General features: G+C 36.0%; 2 protein-coding genes across 4 annotated transcripts in view; one reads left to right on the top strand and one right to left on the bottom strand.

Annotated features, from left to right (window-relative positions):
- Positions 1 to 18498, top strand: part of LOC135141855 (voltage-dependent calcium channel subunit alpha-2/delta-3) — a 92917-nt gene that overhangs the window by 29112 nt on the left and 45307 nt on the right. The window lies entirely within an intron of this gene.
- On the bottom strand, positions 2798 to 17572 carry LOC135141857 (uncharacterized). 3 transcript variants are annotated; one of them, XM_064073399.1, is made up of 9 exons: positions 17329 to 17572; positions 5887 to 6139; positions 5678 to 5839; positions 4523 to 5626; positions 4281 to 4473; positions 3547 to 4229; positions 3168 to 3501; positions 2967 to 3117; positions 2798 to 2914 (listed from the first exon to the last, which is right to left on the bottom strand). In XM_064073399.1, the coding sequence occupies exons 2-9, from the start codon at positions 6109 to 6111 to the stop codon at positions 2908 to 2910; spliced, it is 2859 nt and encodes a 952-aa protein (XP_063929469.1). In that variant the 5' UTR covers positions 6112 to 6139; positions 17329 to 17572; the 3' UTR covers positions 2798 to 2907. The 3 variants fall into 3 exon arrangements, with proteins under 3 accessions (XP_063929469.1, XP_063929467.1, XP_063929468.1); XM_064073397.1 differs by having other exon boundaries at positions 3547 to 4473; XM_064073398.1 differs by having other exon boundaries at positions 3547 to 4473; positions 17294 to 17572.

Here is an 18498-nt window from a genome sequence, read left to right on the forward strand (position 1 = left end):
ACTAAATTTCAAATTTATTCAACTTGTTTCATTATATTTTGCACTTAAACGTTGGTTATTTGTCCTAAAAATAAATTTAAAAATCGTTAAACATGGCGTCGATCGTTTTTCTTCGTCCATTCGCCGGTCGGTCTAGGGTTCTGTTCCATAATGAAAGGCCCAACTTCAAACTCCAAACTGTTATTAGTTATTGATTAGTTTAAACGAAATATAATTACATATTGAAATTTAGACAACATGCAGGTGACTTCAGACTACACAAAGGGAATTATTTATCACCATGTTTTTCTCACTGTAATTAATGAATTTGTGGGATGAATCCAGTCCTTAGCCAGTTAATGACACAAACAAATCAGCATTGTAGCACTATTAACCGGAAAAAACTGAACGGGAGATTATATCGTTACAAGCTTATTTTTTAATAATTTATCAATAACTATAATAATAAAACAAACAAATTCCAAGAAACAATCGAAATGTTTTCTTAAGTCTGTGGTTAATTTAAAGCCTATTATTGTTTAATTTTTTAGGTATCTTTTGATTTACTTTGAGATTTCTTATCACTAATGTAATTGAAGCTTAAAAGTACACACATAGTAGTGACAAATTATAAACAACATTAAAATGTTCCATATATTTTATATATTGTCATAAAATGCATTATTTATTATGATGTAATTTCCTTTGTTAATTGTTATAAAGATATATTTGCCTATTCAATGTTATATCGTCAAGATGTTTACATTTTAGTACTAATAATAATAATGTATAGTTTAACACAATCAATTTTCAACGAGAAATAAAAATAAATGAAAAATAATAATAGTAATTATTGTGTTATTATTGAACTTGTCTATTGAACTAATCGATTAAATTGCATAATGTACACTATGGAAAAAGTTTTAAATCCAATTTATATATATTTGACCAAAGACCACGAGACGCCATTGAAAGTTATGTATTAATCAACATAATTTTGCAGAAATATTTGCTTATGTAATTCTATCCTTCGCTGCAACGCAATTTTATACTTATCACATAATTTTAATTAAAACAATGCTGCGAAAATGACAGATCACTTGGTGGTACGGAAAAATTGGATACTTAATGCAACCCGCGATTTGATGGAAGATATTGTATCTCTTAGTGAATTTTGACGCGTGATAACAGATGATGAAGAAAAATTGAGTCATTATAATGTTTTTCCGTGAATAGCGTAGCGATATCTACTCGATTTTAATTCAATCTACGGTCTAATTTTAAAATTTCGCTTGAATATATTACCTCGTGATGAAACTAATCCATAGCGGGTTTTGAGTTAGAATCACAAAGACAGTCAACGACTAACAGAAACACTCTTTGTTAATTAAAATGAAAAAAAAATATATAAAGTCGGAGAACGAAAACAAAATGGAAATAGTTTTCGCAATCATAATTATTGGCGGACATTCGAGGAAAATGAATGACCAACCCAACCGAGAGTTTCTCTTGTTGAAAAGGTTCGTCGAAGTGAAATATGAAGGTTATTTAAAAAGGTCCGATCTTCACGAGTTATACAATAAAATTTTATTATTTTTACTTGACTTAGGGCAGCGGTGATTTCTCACAACTTAACAAGCTTTAGGTTATTTTTCACGATCTTTATGAGCAAATGAAGCATCTAACTTGAAAAATAACACCACCAATTTATTGGATTGAAAAACGAGGTAAGTACACGTGTAATTCGGTCTTTTACGTAAGCTTTGATTGGGTGATTTAAGCACCGCCTTCAAACGTCATTGTATCCACTGAATAGGTTGTTAGTGAATTGTTTTCTAATTGAGCTACACTTTTGTTATTTTATTAGAAAATTTGATCGAAGTGATTTACCCTGAAGTTGACGTTTGTCATTTCTGGTACAAAAGCGTTATTGAATTTCTATGAGAACTAATATTATACCTTGACAAAGGATGCTGGAGATTTTAATTAACCAGAATTATAGAGTCAGTACACAATTAATTATTATCAAGCTCTGAAGTCTGAAGCAAGCAATCTATGAAAATAAACGAGATGTCTGTATAATATGCATTTAGTGTGATATACATGACATAGTTTTACAAGGATCAAGAAACTCTTTATTAGTCAAAAACGATCGTGAAAACTGTGTGACTAGGTGAACATCAAGATAAACACAATGGGAAGAAAAGTTGGGCTTAAGGACGTTTTTGTGTAAATCAGGTTACTATATCGTAGTCTACAGTAAAAACGGTCAATAAGGCTAGCGTACTTAATTTTATACGTAGGCAACCAAATCCTTGCATGTGTGTTACTGGTTGCATACTATACACTTTTCCCGCCACTATTTGAACGGTAAAACTATTTTTTTTGTTATAAAGTACACTATATGCAATTAAAACACCTGTCGATTTTTTCCTATCGTATCCTGCTTCGTAAAATGGTCTCTCACAGAGTTAAAAATTTAAATCCCGTTTAGTTGAGTGTTAAAATATGATCATTTATAGTCAATGTGGCTATGCGCGTAACCGACTAACTAAGAAACAAATTTCGAAACTGAACGAATTATTTTCGTTATATAAAACATAAAATAAGTAAAATCTGCTTTAAATTAAACTTTCAAAGTAGTTCGTTTTCTCTCTGTAAAGTATCTGTGTAAATAAAAGCTCCATCTTGTTGCTTTTACACCGATTTTGACAACCGTTTCGTGATTCCTGCCTGAATTTTCCTATGCTTTGGTTTTTCACACAACAGATGGCGCTCTCACCTTTAGTGTCCGATTACACAAGTCTAAATCACTACAGAAGTCATTATAAAATTTATTTTTCATTGTAGTATATACACTTTATAATAAAATGAATAAATTGTTAAAATACATAGGTACAGTGGGTTAACTGACTTTATAATAACACATTAAAACCTGAAAAATGAATCAGTCAATTTCAGTTTTAATCAATGCATTACCAACAGACCTTGTGATTGGAGCATACTTATTATGATACATTCTAGGTGAATTATTCCTAGATTGAGAATCCTCGGAATAACTGCTTCCCCCAGACCTTGTACTCTTAACTCCATGAGCAAAATCCTTCCTATAATTCGTACCACTAGTTTTATTTGAACCTGTAACAAATTTTCGTATATCAAAATTGAATCTACCTAGATCAACCAACCTTGCTTTGCTTTTGGCATATTACACGTGACTTGCGGATGAACTGTCGTTTTGGTATGATTTACTTCATTCAGGTCACTTAAGTAACGCGTACTCCCTGTATACTCTTTATACTCCCTTTGTGGGTGTCTATATTCTGATAAAACTTGCGTCACTTGAGCTTTAGTTCTCGCGTCTTCACTACTCTCAGAACTAGGTCTATGTTTATTGTGATTCCCGTTGTTCCCGGTGGTTTTTTTATTCTTTTGATAAACTTTCTTCGTTTGGTCGGATTTGTGTAACGACGGTGATGACGCAGTTGAAGAAGATACAGCACCATCGGGTTCCTGGCGCACCTAACCAACAAACTTGTACTCTAGTATTGGTGTTACAGTACTCACCTCATCTTTCGGTTCCAAATTTGGAGGTAGACTAGTCCACGCCACGTCGTCCATAGAAAACAAACGCAACTGCTGACGGATGCTCGCTTTTTCTCTCGCTCTCTTCTTCTGGAACTCTTCTTCCACTTTCTGCATCGCTTCCAACTCTCGCAGTCGCTGCTTTTCTTTCTTCTCTGCCTCTCGGGATAGCTTTTCGGCGAGTCGTCGCCTTTCGATTTGTCTTACCGTACTTTGAAAGGTGAACCGTTTAGGTTTCCGGTGCCAGTTCTTCGAATCGTCAAACGCTCGAGGAGGATCTTGCAGATCTTCGGGTTCTGGTTCCGACGACGATTTAATTTCCCCGTTGATGTTTTCGCACGATTTCGAAAATGCGCTCAGTTTGTGGTTGCTTCTAGATCGGTCCGCGCTTTTCGACCGTTCGCGGATTTCGTCCTTGGTTTTTGATCTAGCATGTCGGTGATCCTGGGTATTATCAAACTCTGGCAAGTACATCAAACGACCTGCGCTTTTGGAATTTGGCACTAAAAGTTGGTCCTTTTCTTCAGATTTGCTCGAATTTTTTAGTTCAAGGGAGTTGAAGCCGTTGTTGAGAGAGTTGGGGGCGGATTTGCTGAGAAACCAATTGTCACTCTGGTCTTGGCATACATTTGCTTGCATTAGATCCTTCTTGTTGCTTAAGTTGCCTAGAACACCAGACACTGATCGTTTGAGCTTCTGCAGACCTGAGTACGAACTTTTATCGGACATGTAAGCAGATAGGTGATTGTCACGTGGTAACGATAAACTGAAGACGTGGGGTTTGTTGGAGTATTTCGTTTGGCGCGATTTGTACGAGTTGTCGTTGTTCAAACCTTCCTCCATGCTGGAATCGTCGCCGAGGTCTTGCTGAGGCGTCCACGAAATCCCTTGACTTCGTGACGGCGGCATCTAAAATAAACCTACAGTCCCTGATTGAACACTAAAGTGATTACGTTACCAGAAGACTGTTGCGGGAATTCATTATTCCTTCTGGACTATCATCGTAGCCGGTGGGACCCGCGTCTCCCGAAATTCCCGAATCGCCGGATTTATCGTTGCTGGATCTTTGCCCGCCTTGCATAGTCGGAGGCGGCGGTCTCGAATACTTCTCTATCCTGTCTTCAATGAACACGGGCACGTCGTCACTAGCTATAGTGCTAGCGACCGGGTTAGTATCAACCGCTGATAACAGTCGCCAGGCAGCTGCAGGCGAAAACCTCGGTATTTCCAACTGCTTCTTCGGTAAAATTGGACGTAATTGCAAATCAATACCATTCCTAACGCCATGATTTTCATCGACTTCGATTTCACTTGAAATATCCGACTCGGATGAGTTAGCGACTTTTTGAATGTGTGTCATTGAATGAAGATTCGACGCAAAATGATCAACAATATCGTTATTGTAGTCATCATTCTGCATCGGTTCGTCCATTCCGAAATAGAAAGTCTTCGGTTGGTCTTTTCGGATGACCCTAGGAGACGCCTGTTCCGGCGACGACGACTCCTTCCCCGAACCGTCGCCTCGCACTTCCGCCTTCTTTTCTTCCACGGTTTCCATCTGCTTCAGTCTTTGTCTAATATTGTCCTTCTTGTGTATATTGTGGTCAAGGGTCTTCAACTTTTCTTTATTCCGGTTATTGATTTCTGCGATCGTGTTATCAGTGGAGGCACGGGTGTGTCTTAAGCGTTTAGTAACTTCCTTCAGTTCCTGGTGGAAGTTCGGTGTGATCATTTCAGGAAGCGACAATCGATTGGAACGTAAATCCGGGTTTCTTTCGCGATCTCTAATTTGAACTATTTCTTCGTGTTTTTCTAAAGATTTATGTTTATGTACAGGACTAGAGTATATTTTCTTTGTTTCGGCTCGCGTTTTGAAGAGGCGAGCTCTACGATTGGGGCCGTTGTCACCACTGGAGTTTTCGTCCCATTCTAGGTGTGACCTCTCCACCATTTCTAAATTTGGAGGAGGCGGGGCTTTGTATTTCTTCTTCCCTCGTGCTCGATCTTGGGTTTCCATCCCCTTGGGTTGTCGCAAATCCGGCTCCGAACCAAACTTCTTCATCTACAATTGGACAAATAAACACCTAACCCTAATGTAGTGATAAAAACGTACGCTTTCTTTGTACGCGTTGTGGTTGAAGCCATTTTGATACTGTTTGTTGTAGTCCATGGCTTGAGTATATCTGTTGCCAGATTTGTGCAAAGGGTCTCTCTGATTAGAGAGATATGTCCGTGGGGGTTTTTCGTAAGGGATGAACTCCTCGGGACTCTCATCCTGAAAATGAAAATCAGTACCTGGGTTTTTTAGGTTATCAATTTTACTTCTCGCAACGAAAGTCGGTTTTGTTGATGTCTTCCACTGAGGGTACCTCCGGATTGAAGTATGTCTCCGTTGTTGGTATGTCGCAGCTTTTGCCTTGCATCCCGTTCTGGAAGAACCTTGGGCGGTTGGTGCAGCCTAGGTTGCGTTCTGGGGAAAGAGTGTGCCCATTGCTCTTCGGGTGGACGCGGGGTGATTTGGCCAGTTTGGCTACCGATATTTCCCATAATTCCACGTTCCTAATGCCGACATATTCTACAATGAAGATATAGAGTGTTAAGATTGTAGGAACATGAACCTGACCCCGAAAGCCGCGCTCAGACCTATTATGGTCAGTGAAATGAGCACACGCCTATTTACATCAACATTGTTCCCAGCGATAATTATATGGAAATGTGAAACTATCAATTTTTACGTAACTTTGATATCGGAGTTACATAAGACCAGAAGAATTTTATCGATAGCTAGTTTTGGGGGAATTAACAAAATTTGATTAATTATTATGATTTACACTTTCTATCCTGCTTAATTTATTTATTATTTGAACGTTTCATAAGCTTTTACGTGTTTACTTATAATTTCTCTGCTCGAGGCATACCTTCTTCAATGAGAAATTCTCAGTTTTAAAATTTATACAAACACTGTTTATTGCGTAGTTATTCATTTTAATTGTTCGATAGTATTCAGGTTAACAACGCAAAGTGGATAACCTACATGTTAATGTTAATTCATAACTACCTACAGTATGTTTTTGCCTTTTTAGTGTGGATATCTTTGCATACGCGACGTAAATAAGGTTTATCGCGTGGTTTTATACATATTTTTTACTTCGTTAGTGGACTTGGTAAATTTTTATTTTATCTGACACGACTAACGGACTTAACACATGACGCCATTTTTTTTGTAGTCGATGATGAAAAACTAGTTACAAAATAAACCAAATACTTTCATTTTTGAGATAAGGTGACATTACGTCATTTTAACTTCCTATATTTTTTGTTACGTCAGATTTGCGATATCTTTCCGGGTAATTCATTTGCGTGAGAATCGGCAACAAAGGTACAAATTGTTGCAGATATCAATTTACAAACAATAAGAAAAATATATAACAGAAATGTCTACAATTTCATATCTGGTGTACGACTAAGGAAAACATAATGTGCAGAGGTGGCACGACTGACAGAAGCGTAAAATATCACTAAACAAAAACGAAGAAAAGTACGTCCTCCAGTTAAACGATACAAAGAACGGGATATCTATACAAACACAATTTTACAACATACTACCTCTTAAAAGAATTACAATGTCATATTGTGTTAATTGCTTTTAGCCTTTCACATATTGAAAAGGCAAACATCTTTATATTTAGACACACAAGTTCAAGAGTGAATGATAAATTTAATAACAATGCGATTTAGTACGTTAGAAAATGGAACAAATTCGAAAATTTTCCAACACGATAAAAACGTTCGAACAATCGCTGGATATTGAAACCTATTTGAAATTTTATGGCGTCGTTCATATTTTTCACCAAAACGTAACTGAACCTATCAATGTGCAAACTTTAATAATTACCCGATAATAAACAAAAATTTCCATAGAAGTCATCTTGGTAGTGTTTAAAAATAAGCACCGAGGCTGTGAAAGGTGTAATCTTGCCGATTTCTACTAGTAACGTTTTCTAAGCACTTGTTGTAACTTTTTATTTCATGTATCTATCACAAATTCAGGTCTCAGATTTCAAAAATTTTCAATTTTTGTGTTTTCACAAGTACAAAATCGTTGATGTCAATATGTTTCTACACGATTTCTAAACTTTCAGGTTGAATTCAAGGTAGAAAGAAGCCTGTCACCTTCGACAAATTTTTGAAGTTAACCTATGCAACGAGTTTTGGGCAATTAGACATCGTCAGGTATGTTTAAATTGTCTCAGATTTATAAATGTTGTAGCTTGGTCAGAATTTCAAAAAGTTCTAGATTTATTTGTTTTAGATACCCCATACACAGAAAATGGTTAAATTGGAACTAGACATCAACCACGTAGTCAAAATTTTGGAAATCAAGCTTGTATCCGAGAGAAATGGACATTTAGGATCTTCCGGACATACTCAAACGGGAATTAATCGTCTCGGATTTGAAAACATCTCTATAAACGAAAGCATAATCTAATTTAAAATTAGTTTTCGTATGAGATTAGAGTTATTGTTGGTGTGGAATCTTATCCTGATATATACACAGTCCTACCAACCCAATTACTCCTAAACCTCAGACAAAGGAACTAATCGATTAAATTTGCACTCTGAACATAAATTTGCACCTTAAGGTGAAGATCAAGTAAAAGTTAGTTCTAGTAATCAAAAGTAAACCAAAATTTTCCAGGTGTTTCTCAAACGTTATGCAAAGTTTTATCGGGTTTGTTCCATTTTTATGTATACTCTCTATATATGGAGAAGAAACTAGCTTAAGTAAGTTTATGCGCTGGTGGTTTTTAATTCGATTTTTTACTTCACCGAACTACGTTAAAGTATTTCAGAATAAAACATAATTTTATTGCAATAAAAAAGGTTTAGCATTTGTAATAACCTTACTTTTATTGATTGGTGAATAATTACGTCAACGTAATAGTAAGAAATTTGGCACAAATCGCTTGAATTTGTGACAAAAAACTCGTTAGGATTGTTATCCGTGATGCAGTTTGTTCTACAGTGTGAATTTAGAGAAGTCTGCCAGTGATACCCGATTGTGAATATCAGGATAACAGATCTAGCCATGGACAAATTGTTGCGTAGATTTAGTAAGGTTAAATGTTTGCAGAGGACAACTATGTCAACAGCAACAAACCAAGCAAGATAAAAATTTAATTATAAACTCCCCGTTTTTGGAAATGTGGCAATCTGCTTTTCGAACAACGGAAATCATATCTAAAATTCATCGCGACCTAATTAAATAACAATGCACCTTTGTATTTGTACCTAGCAATAACGAAAAAATTGATGATCTCTTCATGACCATTCTACTGTGACGATATGAAGTCGTCTAGATTTCTCTTAAATATATGGCAATGGTTGGAATTTCACGGAGACGCGAAAAAAGCGCTCGAACGATTTTCACTCCGCTAAAGAATTTAAAACAAGAAAAAGGAAAAACGGTTGGAAATATCCATAATGTTACACTGAAATAATTTGCTAGATACTTTCACTCAACCTCAGAATAAATTTTTTCGCATATTTTCCAATGTCACATTTCAATATAAAACAGATAAATGAGTAAAGTGTGAAAAAAACGAGTTAACGAACTTAAATTGCTTTTAATGGTGTAATATTATTGACAAGGTCGGAATTACGTGGTTTTGATTGTGGTGGAGAACGTTCATTGAGATTATTAATTTGTGTACGCTTTTTAACAGGCATGAGGGTTGATTGTGGTTTGACCCTTATAGTGTCCAAGGTTACACAAATCTTGCAGTGCAGCCAATATAACGAACAAAAATCAATCGTTGCCGTGGCGATAATAAAATGTTATAGTTAAATTACAAAAAGAAAAATAACAACAATTTGAACAGTAATGTCATTATAGACACGTAATTTAGATTTATGTCACGATAAGCAAATCGGTGATTTATTAATAATTTAACAAAACTCAATCATGAAGAAGTAATTATAATCGTATTATGCCATCAATAAATTATTACATCTTTTATGTAAAAGCTTCGAGTCCGTGAGTAAAAAACAACATTAATAGACAACAACACCCTAACTCCATTACGTTAACTGTAATTATTGATATCCTTACACGTCTTCACGACTCTTTTTTTTTTCGACGCGTTATTATCAAACGATGGCATAACAATTGAATTATTGTTCTCTTGCTCGTTAAGTACGTGCTTTTAAAATAAAAAATACTAGCAAAGTAAATAAATCAACTTTCACTGCTTGTATGGAACAATTGTTCGTCTAAACTTGATGAATATTAGTTAAACTAGAAATTTTACTTTTATTTTTGTTCCATTGTTTGTTGTGTGAATTTTTGCGAATGTGAGAAAAATCGACTTATTTTCTCAAACGTTTCGTGTCTGTGTATTTTTAAATTTGATTTAATTACTGCTGCAACGCGTAAATTATAATTAATGTCGTCCAGATACGATTATAAGAAAATCTCGTCTTGCAACAATCCTACATCCATAGTAAAATGAATGTCAATGTGATTTACGACACGGGAGCAACCAGAAAGGCTTTAAAATTATTGTTGCGATAGAACATTAAGCTTTAACTCAACAAGTCTCTTCTGACACAATCCCCATTGTCTTTACACCCATAAGCTAAATACCTGAAGCTACAATTAATTTGAGGTGTCTGGAGCGAAAGTTGAAATCGTGCATGACACGTCGCATTGAAGACGATTTTTGTCAAAATTATCAACACTGATCCGTTTTTGACTGGATTATCACTAGGGAAACTTGTCACAAAAAGCGTGTTTTCTGCAGAACTACTTATTTTTTCCTTAGTGCCCTCATTAGTTGCGTCGAACTTATACATGTGCTACATACACGTCAAACAATCAGTGATGCAAGAAATTATTTGCAAATTTCCTTCAATCGATAATTTGAAGTTAGTTCGTCGTTTGTAAAATCGAGTGGATGTGAAATAGAGCGAAATATTTGTTTTCTATCATTAGTGTAAATTCCATTGTTTGCACTTCTCTTGAATTTTTATTTCATAACAATTAACCTAAAGAAGAGTGCAAGTAAACTAATTATATTTCATTATTTAAAAATTCTCACCGTTTATGAAGCAATTTATTTTTTTATTGCCAACTGTGCGAAAAAATGCAGCTGAAAAAACCTGATCTTGCATCATAGGTCAGTGCCTAAAAAGCACCTCGAGTAGTCCAAATGTCAAGAATGGCTCATAACCGGTTATTGTCCATTTAGAAATACATTCATACTTGAAAATACCTCAAATTTTTCATAATTTTATTCATATTAGGTTTAATCTCCGCACAGGTGACGATAGCATTCTGATGCAGCTTAAAACAGGTCCCGGTATAGCCTTGGAGTAGAAAGTGATGTGTATAACACACCGTATAAAGAAGTCGAAGGCAACGTATAGCTAGCCTCGTTTACCAATTGTAGACGTTAACAACTATTTAACGGGAAAATATGCGGTCGTTCTCGTTGAAAATAACTACGTCTTGTTGTCTGGACCGCTTTAAGAAAACTTCACCATATTACAGTAATTGTGACATTTTTTTCCACAACCCCACGCGCTTTTTGTGAAGAATGAAGCGTGTCGTCCTTCGGCTGTTCACAATTGGGATTGATTGCGCAACGAGCTTGGCTCAATTTTGGGCATCGATTGCTACGTTATGCAATGAAATATTCCTTAGAGAATTTTAGATTGCACAATTTTGGGTCAGGAAGTTTAAATTTCGCGCGCTTGTACACTAGTTTGGAAGATTTGAGTGCTCAAGGTTAACGAAACCATCAAATGCAGATGAAAGCGCCGCTGAGTGTAACTGAAACTGTAGACAAAATATACTGAGGTGGCTGTGGAGCAAGGTTTACTATATAGAAAACTACAGTTGATTTGTCGTTTTAAGATGACAGATGATATTTTAATTAGTTGTAAACTTTCACGTTGCCGTAAAATTTTAACGAGTGCATAAACGTAAGAAGCGAATATATTTATTCTATAACGATGTCGTAGAATATTTTGCTAATTAATGAACAAATAAAAAAATGCTCAAGCTGAAACCGGCTAATAGCAGCTCTGAGACAACTCATCGGAACGGAGAACATAAGAGAAAGGCCCTTCATCAATACAATCTGTAACTCCATTGATACAACAACGAGGTCAATAATGGGAAGAGAAATTATGTTCAACAAATATTCACTCAATTAAATCTCTGCCGGTGGCAAGAAACGATAAAACAATGAAAAAAATAATCAAAACGAAGCCGAGGAAGATAATTCGTTTTAACACGAAAAACAAAGTGCGTCAGGTCGCTAATTCCCAGATAAATTACTAATTAATTTAGCACTAGCAGCTGAAAAATTAGTGTTGATTTTTCTAATAAAGATCACACACATCTTCCGTCCTTGTCTAGCTCACGTCGTGTTAACTCAGCGAATAGCGTTAATTTTGGATAGCGAAGCGCGCCGGAAGTTGACTTTCTTCACTTTTACCTCAACCTTGTTTTGTTTAGGTTAATGAATTCGAAAAATACGTGCAACAAATTTTAGTAAAATAAACCGTTGCGAACCTTTCAAATTAACGTCGAAATATTTTCCACTTGAATTGGTCCACGATCTTCAAATTTATGTATCTCGCAGCAATTTTTGTACAGTTAAGTTCATTCTTTACATAACATTAATTCGCTTAAGATCCTGTGTGGTCGGTTATTCACCTTAACCCCTTCAGACTTTTTACTTAAACACTTAGTAAATTTAAATCCAGTTTCTAAACTTCATGGTCAATGTTCTAATCATACACATCTATATCGTGAGTTACAGTTAGGCTTATGTAACGTTTTCGGTGCGGTAGTCAACTTGACTCAGTTTGATCACTAGAAAACTACTGAGCAGCCGTTTCGCCTACGGAACTAGGTTGCCTTTTTTCGCAAAAGTGAAATTAACATGTCTGAAGGCTGGAATTTATGTCCAGAGTGACTTTTCTCAAGTGATCGATTTGACGGTTAATGTGGGTCATATATTGCAAGTATATGTATTTTGGAACTTTCATTTGTTCCTCTAGGCTATACACACCTTTAAGTGAGAGTATTCGGAACCATCCTATGCCCCAAATTAAAACGTCTTTCTCGTCATTTCGATATCGCCGTAAACGTACCTACCAGTTTTTTAATGTTCGAGAAATTACGCAGACACACCCTTTATATCGAACTTAATTGTCTTTCCACGGGAAAGTTGCGAGAAATTCGATTAACTCCTTTTTGTAGTTGCACACCTTTTTTGAAAAATTTACTCGATTTATTGTTTATTATTATGACTGGTTAAGCAAGATATAGGTTTCGCATTAAAATTCCTTTGCTACACGCAGCTGAGTATTAATAAAGCTGACATAACAGATGAACAACACAGAATCATTTGATTCAATCGCACGTTTAGAGTGCAACCATGTCTATAAAAACAATTTTATATAAAACTGTTGTGAGTTTTTCTCGACCGCATAATCTCCCTTCTAGCACGACATGTATAGTAGTCCAAAAGATATAAAGTTATATGTTGTTTACAATGGTTTTAGGGTCGTGAATAAAGTCTGTTGTCGTTTCGTTCAGGGGCGGCTTTCACCAAATATCTAAATCTAAGCAAGAAATGCTCTTGGACTACTATACACTACAACGTAGAATTTACTCACGATAAAATCAGTTTGACAAAATTTGTGGTCCTATAAACGGTGAGCAAGTTAATGATTGAAACGAAATGCGAAATTACTGTTAACACATTTGCGTAAACAACACCGTAAAATTTGGAAAATACTGGAATTTATTTCCCAAAGTGTGCGCCAATCTCAGTTGGGTAATAAAAAGAAGCGAATGCCTTAATCGAGCAACATTTTTCACTTAAAACGTCGGCCATGCATGTATTCCTATGAATTATAATCGATTCAAGTCTGTTGATTATATAACCTTAATTTAAAAACGGTGTATTTCACAGAAATATTTATTTCGATTTAAAACTGAAAAACGCAATAGGGGCCACGATTGATTTTTTTAGCGTTGACGTAGCGTTATACACGTCTTTGTTTTTTAAGTTAATTATATCTGTCCCGTTAATGTACAAAGCAAATAAAAGTGTTTCTGCTATTGCCGTTTATTAATTTGTCGCAACATTGGTTTTAACGGTTGCGATGGTTTAGAGGTTATTGACGCAACGTAGCTATTTGCCGAATTCTCCACAAGCATGTTTTAGTACACGGAGATGAAATATACATGTTTAGAAGTTTTGAAACATCGAACACACATCGATCAAATCACAGCCAATTTGAAGCTTTCTCGTACCAAAGAAATGTAGAACTGTAGCAAAAAAGTTATTTATAAGTAATTGTAATAGATAAAGCTTCATTCAGAAAAGGCAACTTAAATTTGTGTACGCCACAATACTCCCATTTTATCTACAGGTCTGTAATTATAGCTTTAGAAATGTATGTGGGTTACCCTTAATGTAGATCTAGCCTAGTCAAATCGCTTCTATGATAAGCACAACTTTTTTAAAGCCGCTGGATCACCAGATTTATCCCCACTGGAAAACATAGAGACTTGATGAATGCATAAACGATAGCGTGGACGTCACTATTCTTGTTATTATGTCGAAGTTTGTAGTAATTTGTGGCTTGAAATAAATATCTGTCCAAAGTTTGAATAAAATCAGCCCCCTTTAATATTCGCTGTTTTTACACAACGATTTATGTTTGCCCGATAGGTTAAAATGAAAATCTTGTATGACAGATTATTGATATTAAATATTATGGTAATGAAGACACGTTTTCCGTTGAAAGTAAAACTTTCAATTCACCTGTATAATAAACCCATCCACTATTATCGATAACATTGAATCTGATGCCAATAAAATTTCTACCAGATTCAGGTCAATTTTGTCGTGACTCTTACAGGGAGTGTTTTTAAGCGGCAGGCGAGGTGTGGTACTTTCGTAGTTTGGTATCCCAAAAACAAGGATTTTCTTTCATGCGACGGATTGATAATTTTCGGTGAATATATGTGGCGATAAATTAGGATAATATATTTTATTTGGTAAACGAGCCCGGAGCAAATTATTCGCCGTATAACAAACGTAAGGTAGAATCTTGATAACGTAGAAATTAAATTTAAAATTAAGGACTCATAAATTCAGCAAACCTCACGCAATTCCTCATTTTCGCATTTTTGCGCAAAGCCGGCCAATTTCTGGAATAATTGTTATTACCATTGCGAAAGTCTAGCATTGTTTAGAACAGTCTATAATTACAGGATCACTCAAATAGACGATAATGTTTTTAAAACAATACTTTCTATTTTGCATATCTGGCTATCTTTGCAGCGGTCTTGCAACACAGGCTTTGGAGCCTTAACAAATTTTACAATGACTTTTTAAAACCTTAATTGTTTTACAACTGTTAGACCTTTCTTCTCGTTCCCACATTGCATTCAAATTTCCACTTCCTATAACGGAATATTTATTTTCTCGTTTTGCCGGTAAATTGCTCAACATGATGTCCCTCCTCGATTTACAGCTTTCGTCACTTACTTCGTTTACATGCGCTAGGAAATGCGCATGACTTGGAAGAGGGTCAAACCTACGAAATAGCGCATTTAAGATAAAATATTTACTTATCACGTCCTTAATTCAGGCTTTTTAAGTTCGAAGCGGAAGAAACGCCGTGTTACGGTTCAAATTTACCTACCGTAGGGGCTAAAATCGTAAAATAGATGACAGACGGGCTTTTATTGGCTGCTATCAACGACCTAATCATTTCCTTATATTTACCGCTGCACTATAAGGCCAACAATCACCGAATTTAGGTAGTTATAAATAACAGGTAGACAAATTCACCACTTGCCGACCAAGGGTCTATAACTTAGCCTTAAGCTCTTTAACTTTTAGATTGTAAATTCCTGTACCTTTTGAGAAATACATGTAGGGCCCTTTGTAACCTTTCGAAGGAATCGTTCAGGTAAACGGTCCCTTTCTATTGTGTTAGTTCTCAGTTGTACAACTCACGTCTTGACTCGTACTCTTACACTTATCTTTTTGTAGCAAAAGACCGGTTCTGGTTAATATCAGTCCGTAATGATTTGTTTACCCATTTTACAGCAGGGGAGGTTTCTTGCACCATAAACGATTGTGACGCTAACTAGCCGTAAGTACCATACAATGTAAATAATTCCGGCAATAAAACCACATGATCGGATAATGTGTGCGTTACTTTAACCTAGTGCACGGCAAAAACAATTGACATGATTATTCTTAAAAGCCGCAAAAACGTCTTGTTCTATATATTATGCAGTGCAAATGTAATTCAATTATGAATGTATTTAAGACAGAATGTTTAATTAATGTTAACTGTACAGCACGCAGTCATCGAGAAATCTATGGATTTAATTCACAAATAAAGGTCAAAGATTTTTGAAAGTAATTCTCATACCATCTTCTATTACAACAATAACAATCACAAAAAGATTCGAAAGTGAATGACACTTTTCGAAAGACATTCCTGACTTATTGTGCATGAATTTGTTTCGTGTTACAGTTAAATTTACTGGTCAAGATCACAAGAGACCAGAGAGGTACCATAGCTGCTACAATAATTTATATTAGCTTTTCATCTTTATAATGCTACTGGCACGTTACAGAGGAAGACAAAGGAATGCCTTGCATACTATTCTCTGTTTTATTTTTAATGACCGCTACTTAATATGGACGAGTTATAAGCCAAATTAGCATACCTTAATATACAGGGTGGACACCATACTAATAAACCACTTCCGCAACTCTACGTAATGTGGACACCAACATAACAAAATCGGTTATATAATCATTTTCCAGTGGTGTAGAAATGAGCAGAAAGTGAAAAATAATTATGTGGTTTCCTCGTGGTTGTTATTTATAACTCGTTCTTTGATTTTCACACTTGACTTACACATTTAACTATTATTTGTCGTCGTTTGACATGCTACTATCAATGGTTCACCTCAATACTCCCCTTCCAAATGTAAATAAAAAAAAAAACAACAGCAAAATGTCGTTAAAACCCTACGTGGTCTCTCTCCATCAGAGGAGAAACTGAGATTAGAAACCAACAGCAACTGTCAAAAAAAAGTAAACCACGTTGGAACGACTAATTAGATAATGGCTTCTTGTCCTTAGCTCTGAAGTTTCACGGTTGATACAACAGTTATTATCTGGATGCGTTTTTAAGTGCAGTAACTGTGCTATCGAAATTTAGCTCCGAGGTGCTAGACAATTATTGGTAAAAAGTCGTACAAAAAATCAAATTAAGGTAATTTTTGGGTCAAGCAGATCGAGAGACTGGTCGAATTCGGTTGTAAACTTGGATGCACATTGATGATGACAGAAAATTACATATAAGTTAATGTGGTGTCCGTTAGCCCGGATATGGATTTTTTACGACTTCGGTTAATGTTATTAGTTAAAACTTAAGTGGTATTTAGTATTTAGCACCCTGTATAGTAAAGTCGTTTATTTGTGAACGCGCTTCCTGTGTGGGTAATAATATGGTAAGATGAATAATAAAACCGTACTGATTCAGTTAGCGCGAATTTTTTCCCGAAACGTGGTACTCTTGTTGTTTAAAGTACCGACGAGGGTTTTAAATCCAGCGTGACATAGTTATGTATCACGCAGTATCCGCACGATGCGGAATTTTTTGTGCGTACCGGGAAGATGTTATTCGGCAGATCGCAATTCTTACATGTAGCAAGTGCCATCAAAAGTGTCTTCCACAGTACAAAGCGCACTTCTTCCGCCTTGGTTCCTTGTGGCTCCAGCAGAGCGTAACTCCTTTGGTGGTACGAAGGAAGAAGTCTTAATTCCGTGTTTAGTAGCCACCACACACACGCACTCACGAGAAAAAACTATACTATACTACAGCAGTACTGTTAACATTTTGTTTAACGCGCGACTTTCGCTCGCTCACTGCCTTTACTGAGTGGGTACTGACAGGTAAAAAGTGCGGAATAGCATAGCGGTATTCAGCCTCTACTCTCTTAGATAGAGGGGGATTGGATTAAGGTAGTACCATACCTACGTGGAATGCGGATTGGATTTAAGTACCTGTTTCGTTTGCAGAGGTGTTAGCCGATGCGGCGCCACTACCCTAAAGTAGAGAACGCGATTATACACCTGCAACGGATCTTCGGTTTGACCACGCGTTCAAGCCGTTTCCGCATACAACCTGCAGGCGAAACTACGATCAATTGTAAACTCACTTTTATGTTTTCGATTATTTGCTTCTTTCGGGAACGCCGCTTGCTAATCGATGGAGGGTTTCCGCCTTCGTAAATCGTGCCGACTGCACTTCCGGAGCGCAACCAATACGGTCCAATACCGCACGATTAAATATAATCGGGATTTTAAAATGACGTCATGGACTTTCCGGCCTGGATGGATTAGGAGTTTTAGTTGATTTGTTAAATGACCCCGTTACGATCTTCCCTTGTGACTGCGCGGGAAGTAACAAGTAACCTAGAATCCGGCTCAGAAAAAAGGAACTATAAATGCATAAGCGGCACGCGTTAAGAAATTAGAGCTCTACTTAGATTTAAATTTTGTTAACAATTTTCTTGTCTACTGTTCAGAATAAAGAGAAGCAGCTTTCACGGTTGAATTCTTTCGTTTACCATGTCTTACTTCCGATTTTCGAATTCTTTTCTTAGAGTGGTAATGAATCCGTAAAACAAGTGATAGTAACACACTTTTGTCTTTTGAATAAAAATAGTCTCATTGTTGGTTTGACATTCAAATGAAATATTTCTGAATGAGTTTAATAGACTACTTAATTGTTTCATCGTTGAATGAAAATTTAGAATGCTACTCCTAGATTTGGATAGATAACCTTGAAACTACTCGTGAGTACGCAATT

Source organism: Zophobas morio, unplaced genomic scaffold (assembly GCF_036711695.1).
Source record: "Zophobas morio isolate AGI-343-1 ecotype UQ-CSIRO unplaced genomic scaffold, CSIRO_AGI_Zmor_V1 ptg000044l, whole genome shotgun sequence".
Lineage (NCBI taxonomy): Eukaryota > Metazoa > Arthropoda > Insecta > Coleoptera > Tenebrionidae > Zophobas > Zophobas morio.